We start from the raw sequence: 18,427 nt of genomic DNA, 5'->3' as shown, positions 1-18,427 counted from the left end.
AAGTCCTTTCATCTCAAAATGTTCACATTTGAATGGATTTGACCAGAAAAGAGTGCAAATGAAAATGCTTTTTGAGGAATGTTCCTCATGCTTTGCTATCCAGATAGGCAAAATAAATGAAGGACCTCATTTCAAAACAGGTGTCGTAAATAAATGGTCCCTTCCTGCTTTGGGGCACTCACCTAAACCATTTCTCTGCTCCTAGCTTCTCCTGTCCCTGGGAAACAAGGGACACAAGGGTCATTATAGGCATGCATATAAAAGAATGAAACATGGTCTCCATTCTGGTTGACACGTGTCCTCAGGGCACCTGCATTTTCTGACCAAAAGACACTTGTTTTGTCCAGTAAGGAAAATAGCATAAATGATGGAAGCCATTTTCTTATATCAAATAGATATTAATCATTAAGGGAAGTGACGTGATTAGTATAATTGGATAAGAAATCACAAAATTCTCCCCAATCTTTTTAATACTTAAAAAAAAATCTGTGTGACCTCTAGAAATGTCTTAAAGGCACAAAAAGCACTGGATTTAGAGCCTGAGGGCCTGGTTTTGAATTCCTACTCTACTACTCACTACCCATATGACCCTGGGCAAATCACTTGATCCTCTTCGTCCCTTGGTTTCTGCATTTGTAAAGTGAGAAAGAGTGTTAATACTAGATGACTTCCGAGGTCCCTTCTAAACTCTTAACCTTTGATCGTATCATCCATACAGAAGAACAAATACATAAGAAAATTCTAGGATCTAATCTAATATTTAAGGACAGGATAAGTGCTCAGTTGAATTTTTGCAATTCTGCAAATGGGTTTATAGAATGGAGCCAAAGACCCACTTACTCCCTCCCCACCCCCACCCCGCTGTGATACTTTTAAATAAACAGTTTCCAAAATATTTTTTAATAACATTTCATATGTACATTTTATTCTGAGAAGTGCAACTTGCTAATAACAGTTAAGCCAGATTCTGGTTGATCTCTTTAAGAAATGAATTTGTATCAATCTCTGCTTCTTACCTTAAAAGTTTTCTTCTATAAAGTTTCAATTGTGTTTGCCACATGAACAATAAAGGAACAATATCAAGTTATCTCAGAGGCAAAGTTAAGAGTCAATGATGAAAAAATATTTATGAATCCATAGAAATCATTCGAAGCTATTTTTTTTTTAAAAAATGTATAATTAAAGCTAAGGTTAAAAAAAAGACACGCCTAACATCCTGATATTGTGCTGGTTTGACTGAGAGCAAACTGCAGGTGGCTCACTGTCCCAACAAGATCAGCAGACCAGGAGCTGGAAAGACATGTCCTACACTCAAGCTCTGCCACCAGCTCTATGATCTTGGTGTATAGTCAGGTGGCCAACTGGAGCTCTAATGTCCTCATCTGAAAAGAGAGGAAGGGGATGGACAATGTCTAAGGTTTCTTCCAGGTTTAACATTCAATATTTCGGTAAGGCGATAGCACAAATGGTGAAGAATAAATTTTATTTTTTTTCTGGATAAAGAAATGAGTTTAAATATATGGTTTAGTTTTGATAGGGGCTTCATGCCCTTAGGTCTACCTGTAAACATCTTTATCTTTTAGACTAATATGGGATCTAAGGCCACTTTGAGCTCTAAACTTCTCCAAGTCCAAGATCATTTTATCTCTTTTTTTTTTGCAAGTTAAACAACAGCAAGGCATTAAGGATAAGTGGATCCTAGAATTCTTCTAAAGGGCCAAAACAAATGTAATTCCTGGAGATTCTGTTATTTACAGAGAGAGAGAGAGAGAGAGAGAGAGAGAGGCCAAAAACTAATTTTCCACGCAGGGAAATACTAATAAAAAACTTTTATGTCAAAGTCAGGATTTCACAACATAACACACTAATGCAAAATCCAGTAGCACCTGTAAGATTTAAGTAAATGCTGCCATCACTTAGACACTTCAAATACCTGTAAAGGATCTGAGAAAAGAAAAATAAAGAGAAAAGTACATTCTCCAGAGAACAGCAAGTGTATTTCAAAATAAAAATTGTATTTTTGTTTTTTGTTTCGTTTTTTTTTTTCCAAAAAATTTTTAACAAGACTCTATAGTTGTCATATAACAAGTTATACATGATGTGATTGCTCTGGTCCCCCCACCCCCACCCCATGTTGTTCCATATCCGCACTCTGTGGTTATCTTCTGCCCCAACATTATCTTCTGGCAAATATGTATATGACTGTGTCTCCACAGTTGGATCTAAATATAGGTACACTATATAGTACTTTTCTCTGGGAAAAATTAGTTTTTCAAATATGTAAATAATTATTTTCATAATACAGAAATGGAGGGCCTACAGGAGGCATACAATCTAATTATAACCTGCAGATGACAATTTCCAGACATTCACCTGCTGTACATGAACATTTAAAATATTCATAACAATAAAATTTTATTTATATGTGCACTTATGTCCACCTTATCCCCTATAATGTCCACATCTTGTAACAATCTGGGAATTTAAAAGGTGCAAGCCTTCAATAGATTGTTAATCTCTAAAAAACCAAAAACTATCCTTGTGGGACAAGGAAAAAAATCTCAAAAAATTTCTAATTTCAAATTTCATTTCAGTAGGAAAATATTAAAAATAATTTTCTGTGTATATACATATGTTTATATGTATATATTGAATGTCACATGTCTCACATATGAACACAATTCAAGTAGAGACATTTTAATGAACTATTTTCCTACATTTAAATGACACCTATGTCAAATTGTAAAAATATTTTAATTATTACATCATTAAAATGATAATTCACTTGCCATGCCATCAACTTACATTATTTTATTTCTTTATGACTAAATTCCCTGATCCCCAAGTCAAAACCTCCATTTAAACGAATAAACTTGGTGCTCTGCATTCCTTGGGGACTCATGGATATCATGACATCTTCTACTTCTAAATTCCATCCATCAAATCATCAAATTAATTATGTGACTTACCATAGAAATATCTCCGCTCTGAGCATATTTAGCTAAATTGTTCTCCCCAGAATAAGAGGTGAGAAAATAGCCTAAAATAGATGGAGGTGATTTACAAGATGTTTGAGTACATATAATATAGGATGACTGAGGGTCTGATGGGAAGTTTTCAGGAGATACCTGATAACTCACTGTTAAAAGAAAAACTGTGATTTTTATAAACAAACCATTTGTGTTTATACTCTTTCTAATATGAATTAAATATGTATGCATTAGAAACATACACACATAAATATAAACAGACCCAATTGTTCTACTACGGAGAGTCTGTCCATTAACTGGAAGATGCAGTCTGTTGTACAAATTTATTAACTACCTTAACTTTGTATGTAACGGTTAAATTAATGAGGGGTGCAAATGAAAAATCAGTGCCTCTTGAGACTGATCTTGAAAGTCAGACACTCATTCATCCATTTTAAAAAAGAATCCTCTCCAACATCATAGATATTTTACAGTGAAAACGGAGTTTGATGCAATTCCTATTCAGTAAGCAGACAAAATGATGCTTCGCTTACCTTTCAAAGATTTTCTTAAAATAAATATATTGTATAAAGAAATGCAGGTTTGCCAAAAATCTTTTTAAAATTACATCAAAACAACTTTAAAAGCTTTTCACTGAGCATAGCCTAGTGAATTCAATTCCTGTGTTGAAACACCTAGTTAACAGTTCAGAATATTGCCTAGTGTGGTTTGGATACAGATGTGGTGTGAAGACCCAGACAGAGCAAACCTGTCTCTATCTCAATTTGCTATTATCACAGCAGCGAGAAACAGTCCTCTTGGTCGGGCAAATTCAACAGAAATGTATCCCCTTTAAAACAGCTATACATCCTTAAAATGAGCTATTATAAACAGAGTTAGTTCCCCATTCGCCACTATTACACTTAAAATTGAAATGCATTGATCATTCAGAAAATATTTCTTGCAAAATATATAAATAAAACATCTTAATGTAACTGCATATTTTGTAAATATCCTTAACATTGCTAGACAGACCGGACCATCCGTGGCCGGTGTTATATTTCAGTACAGTATGTCAAATTTATCAGAAATTTAAAAAGAAATTTTTTCTGAGGGACTCAGCTGCCTTCATTTGTTGGCTTTAAAATGTGTAATAAAATGGGAGACAGTATCTTATCCTAAATACATGGAATCAATATGGAAAAGTAAACCATACACCGGACAGTATCATAGAACACCAGAGTGAACAGAGTGAAATCTCTTCCAGTATAAAAAAAGGGAAGAACTCTATACAAGCAGTTATATTATCTGTGTTTCAATTAAAGATGCATTTCTCTCTCACTCCTGGCAAGAATTAATTGGTAAAACACTGCTTCTCAACAGTGCAAAGTATCCTGAGAAATCATTAAGGTTACAACAACATCAACAAAAAAAAATACAGGGCTTTCATCACTAAGTTTGGGGGTGGGGTTTTGTTGGGTTTTTTTTTTTTTGCACAAAACACAGCAGTTAGATATTTTAAATAAATAAATTTAAAAAGCAGATAATCTACAACTGTGTCCAACACAAAAAAAAGGGAAGATGTGACCCAGACACTGCTAATTCTCTCATTGGCTAATATCAGAAAAGGATTGCATCAAATGACTATTGATAGCTTTCTAGTTAACTATGGCCAATAATGTACAAGGAGGTAATTTGTAGTTCAAGTTTTTCATTTTGTTTTTAACTAGCTACAAGCTGAATTCTAAATTGTACACTGAAATATCCTAGTCCAATTTGCAAATAGGTCTTCCTCCTGGAGGAGTAATCTCCTCATTTTGTGCAACTTTGATGCAGAGCCCAAGGTAGTCCTATGAAGAAGAGACAGCGCGTCTTTAAAAGGATCAGCACTGAAATCCCAGGTCCTTTAGCTGCATTCTAGGAGCTTGGCCAGGTTATCTCTTAATTCTGTTAGTTCGAATATTTTTCCATCAAGAATTTCTAAAAGTGTCTTCAAATTATTGCGAAAGGCTTCTTGCTCATTCTGACTTTTCTCCAGGCGCTGCTCTAGGTCAGAGAGTTGTCCTTCCAGGTCTTTGTTTCGAATTTCTACTTCCTTTAGAGAAAGAAGTACAAGATGTTAATTCAAACTTAGAAGTAGATTTAATTGACTAAGTCCATATAATTTAAAGAGGGCAGGTGAAAAGAATACATTTATTTTTCTAGCTTCTCACCTCAAGATTCAAAGAGGTTCTGAGGTCAGAAGTTCAGTAAAGAATAGGGGATAAAAGAAGGACAGGTCTTGTGGTTTTATTGGTAAAGGGAATTCTCAAATGACGAAAATTCCCTCTATACCAAATGTAGGCTGGGATCTTTTCTACAATTTAGTCTTAGTAAGTTAAGAGTGACTTGCCCAGGGTCACAGAGCCAGTGTGTTAAGAGGCAGCATTTGAATCCGAGTTCCACTGGCTCAGAGGCCAACTTTCCATTTCTTCAGGGTAAATAGGCAACATAGCTTAAGTGGAAGAAAGAAAATAAATCAAGATCATTTAAACTGAGGTAGATTACTTATCTATATTTCAAAAGATCATTTCAAGAATATTAACGGAGCCAGAGTTAGGTTAGTATTGCCAAGTGGAGAGAAGTATCTGTTTGGAAATATACTGTTATTTCTTTCATCATTTGTTGCCTATTTTCTCAGATACAAGATCTTGCTCTCCTTTTGCTACCTGCCTTTGGTACCTAAAATAGGGCAAAAAGAAAGAAAATGAAACATAAATCAGACAACTTTGCTCCTTTATTAGTTTGGGCATGGGAGGATGCCAGGAATGGTTCAAATGAGGCTTTCATAAAATACAGGCAGGCTGGCATTCTGGGAAGAGTATCCCATCTTTCCCACCTACACAAACACACACACACACACACACACACACACACACACACATACCATGCACCCCTCAATCGCATTCTACCAGAGAAAATTGCCTCCATATTTAATTTGATCCATAATATATATGTCTATGATCAGATAGCCATTATGTTCAAGGCACTGTTAGGTATCATAGGTATCAGAAAAAAAAATGAACAAGACAAGTTTCTTTAAGGAGCTTATAATTTAACGGGAGAAAAATACATGTACTTGAATACTCTGACATGTGTATTAAGTACAAAAGGGAGATTCAGTGAAAAAAATCACATAAGAAATTTGAGGAGGGAGAAGACTTTAAGCTTAGGAGGACTAGAGAAAGCTTCATAGAGAAATTGGCACCTGAGCTGAACCCCAAAGAGAGAAAAGAATTTCAACAGGTGATGTGAAAGAAGTCTGTTCTTAGCATGGCTGACAGCCGAGAAAGTGTTTGGAGGCAGGAGAGGGAAAGGGAAGATCAGGGAGTGGTTTTGGGAGATGTCTGCACTTAGGGAAGAGGAAAGAAGGTGAATCAAAAAGACACAGAGGAAGAGTTTAGCTGCCAAATGCCAAGGGGTGACTTGAGAACTACAGACTTTGCACTGCATGACTCATTTTGGAAAGGAAAGTCAAGTCAGGTCTCACCATGATGTATAACATTTGGATATAACATATAAAGCAGTAACTAAGTATTTTCTCTCACAAAATTTTCATACTTAGTTTAACTATGTGCTCTGTAACATGCTGAGTGTGCTGATATACTGGAAAATATTAGCTATCAGCTAAGTGGCACAGTGGATGAGTACTGGGCTTAGAGTTAGAAAGACCTGAGTTCAAATCCAGCCTCTAAGGTTTTGGTGCTTTGGCTTGCTCATCTGTAAAATAATAGCACCCACCAGCCAGTGTAAATGTAGGCGAGAGGATCAAATTAAATGACGTTTGTAAAAAGTGCTTAACATAGTACATGGCAGGCATACACTAGGTGCTAGATAAATGCTTATTCCCTTCTCACCTGCTTTTTGTTCTTCAACCTTTTTTCATTGTTTCAGGTTTGTGAGATACGTTATTTTGAGTTGCAATTTAAACTTCTTTGATCTTTGGAATGCCCTACACCATTCTTTTATCTGATTTCTTGTGGTTATAGATTAACCCTAGGTTCTGTGGTATGATATTTCTTCAATGCTGGACTATACTGCTGGTACTTTGCAAAGCTGGATGCTGGGATTTAAATACTGAAGCTTAACAACTTGGAGTTTCAAGAATTTTTTTTTCCCCTGGAGAGAATCTGTGGATTTGATGAATCAATTTTTTTTTTTATCAAGAATTTTCTTTCTCTAGTCAAAAGTTCTTAGCAATTCTTTCCCATTATTTCCTGTTGTATGGTACTCAAGTTTTAAAATTTATCATTTTTTACCCCTGGGAGAGCTAGGATCTTTAAGTTACCTTTGATTATCTTGTTGTCAAAGTCAGTTATTTTAGCTTGTATAGAATTTATGTATTCTTTCAAAGTTTTTGCCTTTCTTTTTTTCCCACTAAATTTTCTTCCATTTCTGTAATTCTGAGTTCCAAATCTCTCTCTCTCTCTGTGTCTCTCTCTCTCATGGGGCAATGAGAGTTAAGTGACTTGCACAGGGTCACAGAGCTGGTAAGTGTCAAGTGTCTGAGGTCTGATTTGACCTCAGGTCCTTCTGAATCCAAGGCTGGTGCTTTATCCACTGCACCACCTAGCTGCCCCAGTCATTCTCTTTTTACATGACTCTTCTGCTTTGGAGATTGTTGTAAGTTGTCTCCTCTGTGGCTTGTCTTTATTAAATATGATTCAAGAACTTTGATTTTCAATTTAATTTCCATTTTAATATCTTTTTTAAAAAAATAATATACTTAGAACTTTAAGCCCAACATTCTGTCCACTCTATCATAAGCTGCCTCAAGGGCACAACTTCAAACTTGTTTAATTATGGCCTGCCCCGCCCCTTGCTATTTTTTGTTTGTCTTTCTTTTAGTTGTAGGTTTGTATTCCAGCCTCTCTCTCTTGGAATTGTTGTCTTTCTGTCTTCTTTTCCTAATGGTTTATATCTGGCTTCTCCCCTCTCTCCTGGCTATTTCCTTGCTTCAGCACCCTTTCTCCCACACAAACCCTGGGTATCCTCATTTATTCTTCCTGAATTGGGGTGGGTGCAAGAGTCAGAGTAAACACTGTAGGGAAAGGAGGGACTCCAAATAGTTTTCTCATCACCTTTCCCAGCCTTCACCCAGGTTGACACCCTTGCCTTCACAAGGCTGGGAAGAATCAATGTTTTATGACTCTTGTAGAGTGTGTGAATGTGGAGGAGTCAGACTCTGTTTATGCTGTGGGGAAATCAGGCAGAGCCCCCATCACATCAGACCTCTGAAATACATGCTTATAAAATTACTCATTCTGGTGTCACCCAGCACACAGGATGGGGCAGGAGAGGGGACAGTGCACCTTTAAACACTGTTGTTCCTCATGAGGCTTTTACCTTATCAAGTATCTCTGCCTTCTTATTTGGTAAATATAGCTATATTTGGAATATATTTCCTTCTTTTGATATTTCAAGATAGATAGAAATGCAGGAACAGTTATTCTAGCATCTTCCTGGCCACATGACCCAAGAAATTCTGGCTCAATTCACTTTTTTTTTTTTTTTTTTAGTGAGGCAATTAGGGTTAAGTGACTTGCCCAGGGTCACACAGCTAGTAAGTGTTAAGTGTCTGAGGCTGGATTTGAACTCAGGTACTCCTGACTCCAGGGCCGATGCTCTATCCACTGCGCCATCTAGCTGCCCCTCAATTCACTTTTAAATGGTACTGTTACAGCTGTCAACAAAGTGCCAAACAGAGAAAGAAATGAACACTGTCTTTCATAAAAGCAAATTGTCAGAACTCTGGAAGAGAGCCTTGATGAGGAATTTGTTCACCAGGGCAAAGCATCTGATGAGACGGGGAACAGTGGCTGAGAAGGCAATATGACTGTAAGGGCAGTTACAAAGGCAGAAGGGACCATACCCACTCCTACTGGAGGGACTGGGAAGAAAGGTGGTCCCTGTAAGAAAGATGTCATGGCGACAGAGTGCTAAGTGTGCTGAGAGGGGGGGAGGGAAGCTGAGGAAATGGCATCCTGCTGTGCAGTGGAAGACAGTCTAAGACAATGGAGGGAGGGTGGTTGTTTTTGAATTGCTCTGGGAAGGAAGCACCCTCCCATCCCAGATACTGGTACTCTGGAGCTAAGACTTGGATGCCTCAGACCAGTCCCTAAGTAGGGGAAAAAGCCAAAGTACATGGTGTGAAAAAGATAGCAAATGCAAGACAATTTTTCTTCTTTCTATCCCCATCTTCTCCTTTGCCCCAAGTAACAAAATCCTCTTGGTCCATGCAACTCCTAGACAGCCACCATTTAATGTGGGGAGCCAGAAGCCTAGTTTTTCCCCTTTATTCTGAGTAGCCTGGCCTTATTAATTAGTGTAACCCAGGAGAAGGTGCCGTGCACAAATGAAGAAAGCAGTCATTATTAGGGCTCTCTAGTGAATAGACAAGCAGTTTGTTTATAAAGCTAATTTAAATGTAAACCTAGAGTCAAAGGGATACAATTGCTAACTTCTAAAGGTGTCCTATAATTCTAGGATTCAAACTTATCACTTCTTTTTTTTTTTTTCAGGGCAATGAGGGTTAAGTGACTTGCCTAGAGTCACACAGCTAGTATAAGTGTCAAGTGTCTGAGGCTGGATTTGAACTCAGGTCCTCCTGAATCCAAGGCCAGCACTTTATCCACTGCGCCACCTAGCTGCCCCCTTATCACTTATTCTTAGCAAGAAAAAGTTCCATTGGTCAATGAGCATTCTAATTTATTTCTCTGTCCCAGATGAAAACAAAGAATTTCAGATTCTCTGAAAAATAACTATTTGTGAAAGTACAATGTATCCCTTTTCCTGGGGACATGCAATTGGTTAACATGATAAGAGACAAAAGCCAACCAGAACTGTCATTCTAAATAGTTTATCATGATTTCTTGTGACCTATTTTTATTGATTAGTTTGAAGCAGATAATTCAAGTACCTGGTCTTAACTAATACTAAACCTCCTGGTGTATTCATGTAACTTAGCTACTGGCTACTTGTGAGGAGATAGGTAATGGTCTCCTCTCAATAAGAATATAACAGTCACCATTCAAATTGCACTCCTCCAGACCTGTTTGAGGACAAAGGTCTCAGTCCCCCTCCTTCCCCTCCTTCCCCTCCAGCAAACAAGATCACATAGTTCAAGGAGCCTTGAGCTGGTCTCAGTTAGGTCCTCTCCTGGGCTGTGTCCATATAAGGGAAGATTGAAGAAAAGTCCCTGTGTCACCTCCCCCATTGGCTAAGAACCCAAAGAATAATTATGGAAATTAGGGTTAGGAATACTGTGTTCTGGTTAGCTAGTTTTTGCACGTAGATTGTAACCCTTGAGTAATTGGACCAGTGATGAAAAAGGGGAGGGTCCATTCGTGTTAGGGACTAGAAGTTAAAATGGGGCCTGTGAACCCCCATTCTTGGCACCTACTAGCTGTACACTGGGTTGCCCATTCTCACAAGAATGACAATAAATGAGCCTTTGACACATCATGGCTGCTGAGTTCCAGAGAATTAATGAGCAGGAGTCATTTTCCTCACACTACTTCACCCATTCATCCTATTCCTACAGCAAAGCATTTATAGCAGGAGGAGTTCTAGGTTTTATGGTTTAAAAAAAAAATATATATATATATACACATAAATAAATGTGTGTATGTATATGTGTACACACACACACACACACACACACACACACACACACACACACACACACACACACACATAAAATACCAGTCTAGGAGGCCAGAGGCACATCCATATAATGAAAAGAAGCTGTCTTCTCCTGGGTATATGTTACTACTACACAAGATGTGTAGGTGAAGAGAAAACAACCATCTCAATTATTCAAAGGAATATATAGTCTCTGGGTTATCCAGAATTTTAGTAATTTTTTTTGGTCCACATTTTGCCCACTATCTAACTCATAAGGAATTTCATATGAAGGTACAGAACCACCCCCTCTCCCCCCAAACAAAAATAGGGAGAAAAGTTAGCAATTCTGGGGAAAGGCCTGAGTTAGAGATTTAAATGATGGAGGGATTCTCTTGGCTGTTGTTGTTTCAGTCATGTCTGACTCTTCATGACCCCATTTGGGGTTTTCTTGGCAAAGATATTGGAATAGCCTGCCATTTCCTTCTAATTTTATAGATGAGGAAACTAAGGCAAACAGGGTGAAGTGATTTGCCCAGCTAGTTAGTGTCTGAGGGCAGATTTGAACTCAAGAAGATGAGTCTTCCTGACTCTGGGCATCTAGCCACTGTGCCACCTAGCTGTCTTTATTCTCTTGACATACAACTATTATTATTTTCCTTACTCTCAAAAATACATTGGCTACAGGGGCAGCTAGGTGGCGCAGTAGATAGAGCACCGGCCCTGGATTCAGGAGGACCTGAGTTCAAATCTGGCCTCAGACACTTGACACTTACTAGCTGTGTGACCCTGGGCAAAGTCACTTAACCCCAACTGCCTCACCAAGAAATAAAATAAAATAAAATAAAAAATACATTGGCTACAGTTCCATATGAAGTATGCAGATAAAAAGTTGAGATATGATCATATTGAACATGAAGCAAAGAAACAGCGTGGGGAAGAGAAGGGAGCAATTCACCACTATGCCTACGAAAAAGAGAGACAACCCAAGGCCAAGAATGAAGCACCAAGACAGGTCATGACTCCCTTCTCTACCTTCCTCTCCAAAGTCAGAACCCAGTCCCCAAATGGCACCCTAAGGGAGATAAAGGGAGAAGGTGATGCTGGTAAGAATGGGAGCAATACTTCAGAAAAATGGAGACCAGGCACAAAAAGCTGAAGGTGCTAAAGACGCCATGTGAATTGTGTGAATTTTTGATTATGTATTTTTGGTAACTGGACAGTTTGAAATACTATTTTCACTGGTGCCTAGTGCTTACTGACTAAGCCCCAGGAAGATCAAGGGGGCCAGACCTCCCTTGTCACTATAGCCCTTTGTGGTGCCATGGCTATTGCTACCAACACACCACACACCCTAGGCTGCCCACCCTGGGAGGAAGGCGGGGCCTGTGCCAGATGAGAGAGGAGGAGCTGAGGCCCCACAACATCCTCAAGGGGGGATTGAGCAAGAGTATAAAGCTACAGAGTGTAATTGCCATGGAGGGGGGGAGCAGAGACGCAGTGATGAGGCCAGCAATGGATCCTGGGAGACCAAGAGAAATTTTTGTGCCGAGTATTTTTACTAAACTTGCCAGAGGGCAAGATCTGAGATGTTGAATCCATGCCCCTCCCTCCTCTTCCTCACCAGGAAAGCATGTATTTGTTCCAAAACTTATTTCTATTTCTTTAAAGTTTATTTTATGCTTCTCATCACCTAGTCTCTAAAACCTGGTATAAAGATAAAACTGTGGTTAACATTTGCTTTGTTGGTCCATATGTATTTCATTGCTCAAAGGCAACTGAGAGGGAAATTATAGGGAAAGAGAGAAACAGACAGACAGACAAACACCTACTGGCTTTCTAATCTCTAGGATTTTACCCAGCTGAGAGCTCAAAACCAGACAGAAAAAGACATGTTATTGATGATCTATTTTTATAGCTTCTCAAACTCAGAGAAGATCAAGTGAAACTGGACTGTCTGGGATGCAGAATGAGGCCAGCAGCTTGGTGGAGGTTGTATCTAGTAGACAGGGTAGAGTTTCAGACAATTTCCCCCTTTCCTAATGTTATAGTCTATGTAACAGGCTTACTAAGAAGCCCATTCCCCAAAGGGTAGGAATGCGGGTGCTGATTAAAGAGAAAGTTCCCCCCTAAAGTAGGAGCTGGGGCTAAAAGGGCTCCAACCACACAAGGGTGGCAGCCAGTTATAAAGGGACTGACCAGTTCCCCTCCACCAAACACTTTCTACCCCCTACACCGGGAGAAGTATGGCACCACCACTGTGAGACTATTGCTATCAAGTTTCATAAGAAAGGTAGAATTTTGTTTTATTTCTTTTTAAGCCATGCTGTTGTCATATGGAACATTTTGCTTTTATTTAGAGAGGGAAAGGGAAGACATCACTTATAGGATGAGTTATAAGTTGGGCTGAAATGGGTGGTGGTAGTTGAGATTTCTTCCTCTCCTAGTTTTTGAGAGGATTTCTTTTAAAAAGAAGGGATTCCTGTATATCAAATGGATTGATATGAATGCTGATGCTTCTAGCCTGGGTAGGGGCAGGGGTGGGTTACTTCTAAATTTAGTTTGTACTTCTCATTTTGTTTGGCCAGAATCATCAGCATCAGCATCATCACTTATCTTTTTTTTTTTTTTTTTGGTGAGGCAATTGGGGTTAAGTGACTTGCCCAGGGTCACACAGCTAGTAAGTGTTAAGTGTCTGAGGCCGGATTTGAACTCAGGTCCTCCTGACTCCAGGGCCAGTGCTCTATCCACTGCACCATCTAGCTGCCCCGTCACTATCATTTTTTAAAAAAAATTTTAATTAAAAGTTATTTTTAATTTTTCCCAATCACATGAAAAGGTAATTTTTGAGTTCCAAATTTTTCTCCCACCCTCCTTTCCCTCCCCCTTCCTGAGGCCAGCAAGCAATTTGATATAGGTTATACATCACTATCATGTTAAACACATTTCCACATTAATCAGAACAAAAGAGAAAAAACACAAGAAAAAATAAACTAGAATAACAAAAAAGCAACGACAAAAGCATCACTATCATATTGATGACAACGATGATAACAGCAGCTAGCATTTATATAGCCATTTAAGGTTTGCAAAGCACTTATTATTTCATTTGACCTTTCAACAACTGTGGAAGGTAGATGCTATAATTATCCCCATTTCTGTTCAGTAGTGCCTGCCTCTTAGTGATCCTATTTGACACTGGCATGGCTTGCCATTTCCTTCTCCAACTCTTTTGACAGCTGAGGAAAATGAGGCAAACCCGGTTAAGTGACTTGCCTAGGGTCACACAGCTAGTAAGTATCTGATGCCAGATCTGAATTTAAGAAGAAAGATTTTCCTGATTCAAGGCCCAGCACTCTATCCACTGCGCCACCTAGCTGCCCTATGCCCATTTTACAGATAAGGAAACTGAGGCAAACAGGTTAAATGATTTGCCCAGAGTCACAGTCAACAAGTATCTGAGGTGATATTTAAACTCAGCCTCCTGACTCCAAGTTCAGTGCTCTATCCACTGGGCCACCTAGCTACTGTCAGTACAGACTTGACTCTTTTAAACTCAGGGACCTATTAGGACCAACCTCCCTCCCATCCATCCCTCTTCCTCTCCAAAAAACAATTGTGTTGGACAAAGTAATCTTTTGGGCAATCTGGAGTTAAATGATGGCTCTGAGATGATCTCCACTAAACTGAATCATGATTACTTTCTTTTAGAGTTAAGCATCTTCTTTCTGATCAAGAATCCCACAGTTTTCATTTTGTTTCTCCATAATCAGGGAAGGCTCTTGCAAAGTTGTTAAACAACATATGCTACATGTGAGCATGTCCACCCACACGCTAAACTTTTGCCTGTTTAGAAACAAAAAGAAGCTTCTTCACTGGGCCTGGCTCAATGGTAGTCCAAGAAAGTTGTCATATAGTCTTGCCCCGTGTCCTGCCTAACTCACCATGATTATTTATGAAAAGTATCCTTAATTAAAAATAAAGCAAAGAATACAAATGAGAGACTCAAATTCTTGCAGCAAGACCCATCTGTTCAGCAAAGCTGGACTTGGTTCTGATCAAAAGGAAAATCTTACAAGAAGAGGTAAAACATCTCCTTAATCAAAGACAGAATCAATACTTGAAATGTCAAGAAAGTATTTCAAAACTGTAATTAACTCAAGTATTTTAACATGCTTCCCCTCGCCTTGTCCCCCATAGGCCAATATGAAAAGACAGCATACCAAAGGGTACACAGCCCAGTATGGACCAGATGCTTTATTTTGATAACAAATAGGACTTACGGAGAGCACAATCCTAATTAAAGGACTGTCAGTTAAAAAAGAGGCAATTATTCCTTGTGGGCAAGTTCATTTTTGTACTAGATGAGAACCAAGTTACCTCCTTATCTTAAAAAAAAACAAAACATACATGTAAATTTTTTTTTTTTTTTTTTGCTGGGCAATGGGGGTTAACTGAATTGCCCAGGGTCACACAGCTAGTAAGTGTCAAGTGTCTGAGGCTGGATTTGAATTCAGGTATTCCTGAATCCAGGGCTGTGCCACCTAGCTGCCCCCACACATGTAAATTTAAAAGGACATAAAAGCATACAGAGATCCATCAACTTAATCCAGCCATTAAGAAGACACAGAAATGTCACAGAGAATAAGAAAGCTGACTAACTCAGGGCTCCTTAACCTGTGATCAGTGGATAGATTTGAAGGAATCCATGAATTTCAATGGGGGAAAAAAATCACATCTTTATTTTCACTAACCTTTGGTTTCCTTTGTAATTTTATGTATTTTATGTACTTATAAACATTATTCTGAGAAGGGGGTCATAGGATTCACTAGACTGCCCAAAGGCAGTGGCACAAAAGAAGTTAAGAACTCCTGATCTGAATAAACCTACTTGATCTAAGAAATTAGAAATTTCATCTACAAAAAATGATTAGAAGAAAAATGCACCAATAAGAAAGCATGAAATCACTTGAACTTAAAGAAATGTGGGCTCATGAGTCTTGAAACTGGGACTGTGCTCTCCCATAGTCTTATTTGTTATCAAAATAAAGCATCAGGTCCATGCTGGTTTGTGTGTCCTTTGGTGTGCCGTCTTTTTATACTGGCTTATGAAAATATTGAAGAGTTAGTTACAATTTCAAAGTGCCTTCTTGAGAGTGCTAGGCCTTTGAAATATCAATGAAAACAATTTCAAGGAATGTCTGTGATCAGTGGCTAAAGGACTGGAAAAAGATGAAGCAGCTGGAATGAAATACAAATGAATCCAATGAATCTCCATTTGTTCTTCAAGTATTCATAGTTAGGAGTTTACCAGATGGCTTTTTAATCTCTTTCACTAGAATAGCCTGTAAGACGATAGTAAAAGGAGAACAGAACTTGAAACCAGTACAATATTGACAAGCTCACAAGCCAAACTCATCATGTTTCTGAACTAGGGGTAAGACAGAAGTTCTGTGATCAAATGACAAATTTCCACTCCTGACCAAAAATCATGCTGGTTTGCCTGTCTGCACAAGCAATCAGAATGAAGAAGGTTCCAAAAAGAAAAAAATAGACTTTGTATAATTTTATTTGTGAACAAGGAAGGACACCCTCCAGTGTGTTGTCTGAAGACTTCCTGGGAAACTGAAAAGCCCTCTTGTTCTTGCCGATCCAGGCAAAACCTTGAAATCTTTCAAGGAGAGGAGCAGGAGGGTAAAGCCTCCAAGGTCATGTTTGGCAGCTGTGTCAGGAAGCAACGTCAACCCTAAGCAGTTTCCTTTTATTTTTATTTTATTTTATTTTTTGCAGGGCAATGAGGGTTAAGTGACTTGTCCATGGTCACACAGTTAATAAATGCCAATTGTCTGAGGCTGGATTTGAACTCAGGTCCTCTTGAATCCAGGGCTGGTGCTTTATCCACTGCACCACCTAGCTGCCCCTGCAGTTTCCTTTTTTTAAAAATCCAGAGATCTATTATAGACAGAAAGAAAATGCTTCCAAGGCATTCAAGCAGCTGATAGCCAAGGGCTGGTACTGGAGGCCAACTGCTTCATTTGGCTTGCCCATTTCCCACCTGATGCATCTTTTTGCTGGTTTGGTTTTTTTCCCTTCATGTTCTTCTCTTTTCTTACTCTTTTCTCTTGTTCTTCCTGGTTCTTATCCTACTAGCTTTCTTTTTGCCATAGCTTGGACCCTATCCCTCTCTCCTCCCCATCTCTCTCTTGTCTAGTCTTTGTAAAGCAGCTAAGGGGTGCAGGAGACAGTGCTTGGAGTCTGCAAGTCCTGATTTTGAATCCTGCCTTGGATACTTACTGCCCAAGGGACCCTGGACAAGTCATGACTTTCTTTCACAGACTATTTTACATACCTGTAAGATGTACTTTAACACAGTATCTGGCATGTAGCAGAAGCTTAATAAATGCTTGTTGACTGCAAGGGTTATTGTGAGGCTCAAATGTAAACTGTGTTGCAAGGTTTAAAGTGTTATATGAATGCTAGCTGTTGTCGTTGCCATCATCATCATGTAGGATGATGACACTGAAGGGCACCTGAGTACCCCTTCTCAAAGACTCTATTACTGGGCTTCTATCCCAAGGAAGCTAATGATAAGAAAAAGAAAGTCCTCATATATAAGTAACCCTTTTTTGTGATAGTGAAGAATAGGAAGTCAAGTAGAAGCCCATCACCTGGAGAATGATTAAACAAATTGTGATATATAAATGTAGTGGAACATTACTGTGCTGAAAGAATGAGGGGATGTGATCAGTACAGAGAAGCACAAGGAAATTTCCATGAATTGATGCAGTGTGAAATAAGCAGTCCCGAAGACAATATGCATGATAACTACAATGTAAACAGAAAGAACAACCATGCACCAAAAAATCAAGTGAATGTCACAAAATTGCAGAGATCAAGCATGACTCAAATGAAGATATAGGAGAAGACAATTCAACTCCACCCCTTTGTGGAGGAAGGCGGTCCACAGGTGTTATACACTGCGTGTATTTTCAGACTTTTTGGATGTATCAGTTGTGCTGAATTTTTCCTCTTAAAAAATACAATTTGGTATATGGGATGGCTTTTTAGGGGGGGGGGAAGGATGCCAAGGATAAGTATGATGATATAAAAAACAGAAGATCTTGATAAAAACTTTTAATTTTTTTTTTAAATGGAGGCCAGGGGAAAGGTGGCAAGGGCTAGACTAGACGGTAGAGAGATGTCAGAGATGTTTTTTTGGGGGGAGAATCTATAAGGCTTGGCAACTAGTTGGATGTGCGGGATTAGAAAGGGGGAAGAGCTGAGGATGATTCCAGGATTGTGTACCTGGACAATTGAAGGAAGATAAAGCATCAACATCAAAAGAAATAGGGAAAGGGGCAGCTAGATGGCACAGTGGTTAAAGCACCGGCCCTGGATTCAGGAGTACCTGAGTTCAAATCCGGCCTCAGACACTTGACACTTACTAGCTGTGTGACCCTGGGCAAGTCACTTAACCCCCATTGCCTAAAAAAAAAAAAAGAAAGAAAGAAAGAAAAAAAGAAATAGGGAAGGGGCAGCTAGGTGGCGCAGTAGATAAAGTGCTGGCCCTGGATTCAGGAAGACCTGAGTTCAAATCTGGCCTCAGACACTTGACACTTACTAGCTATGTGATCCTGGGCAAGTCACTTAACCCTCATTGCCCCATCAAAAAAGAAAGAAAGAAAGAAAGAAAGAAAGGAAGAAAGAAAGAAAGAAAGAAAGAAAGAAAGAAAGAAAGAAAGAAAGAAAGAAAGAAAGAAAGAAAGAAAGAAAGAAAGAAAGAAAGAAAGAGAAAG

The 18,427-nt window shown here is 38.8% G+C and overlaps 1 protein-coding gene across 2 annotated transcripts in view; it reads right to left on the bottom strand.

The window, feature by feature from the left end:
* Positions 1-925: 925 nt before the first annotated feature.
* HOMER1 (homer scaffold protein 1) overlaps positions 926-18,427 on the bottom strand; it is a 175,166-nt gene continuing 157,664 nt past the window's right edge. For both annotated transcript variants that reach the window (XM_043969733.1, XM_043969742.1), the window contains one exon: positions 926-5,064. In XM_043969733.1, the coding sequence (XP_043825668.1) occupies positions 4,876-5,064 (189 nt within the window). In that variant the 3' untranslated portion in view covers positions 926-4,875. The remainder of the gene's footprint in view (positions 5,065-18,427) is intronic.

Source organism: Dromiciops gliroides, chromosome 1 (assembly GCF_019393635.1).
Source record: "Dromiciops gliroides isolate mDroGli1 chromosome 1, mDroGli1.pri, whole genome shotgun sequence".
NCBI classification, from domain to species: Eukaryota; Metazoa; Chordata; class Mammalia; order Microbiotheria; family Microbiotheriidae; genus Dromiciops; species Dromiciops gliroides.
Note: the sequence above shows the minus strand (reverse complement) of the source record. Positions and strands in the feature narration are given on the sequence as shown.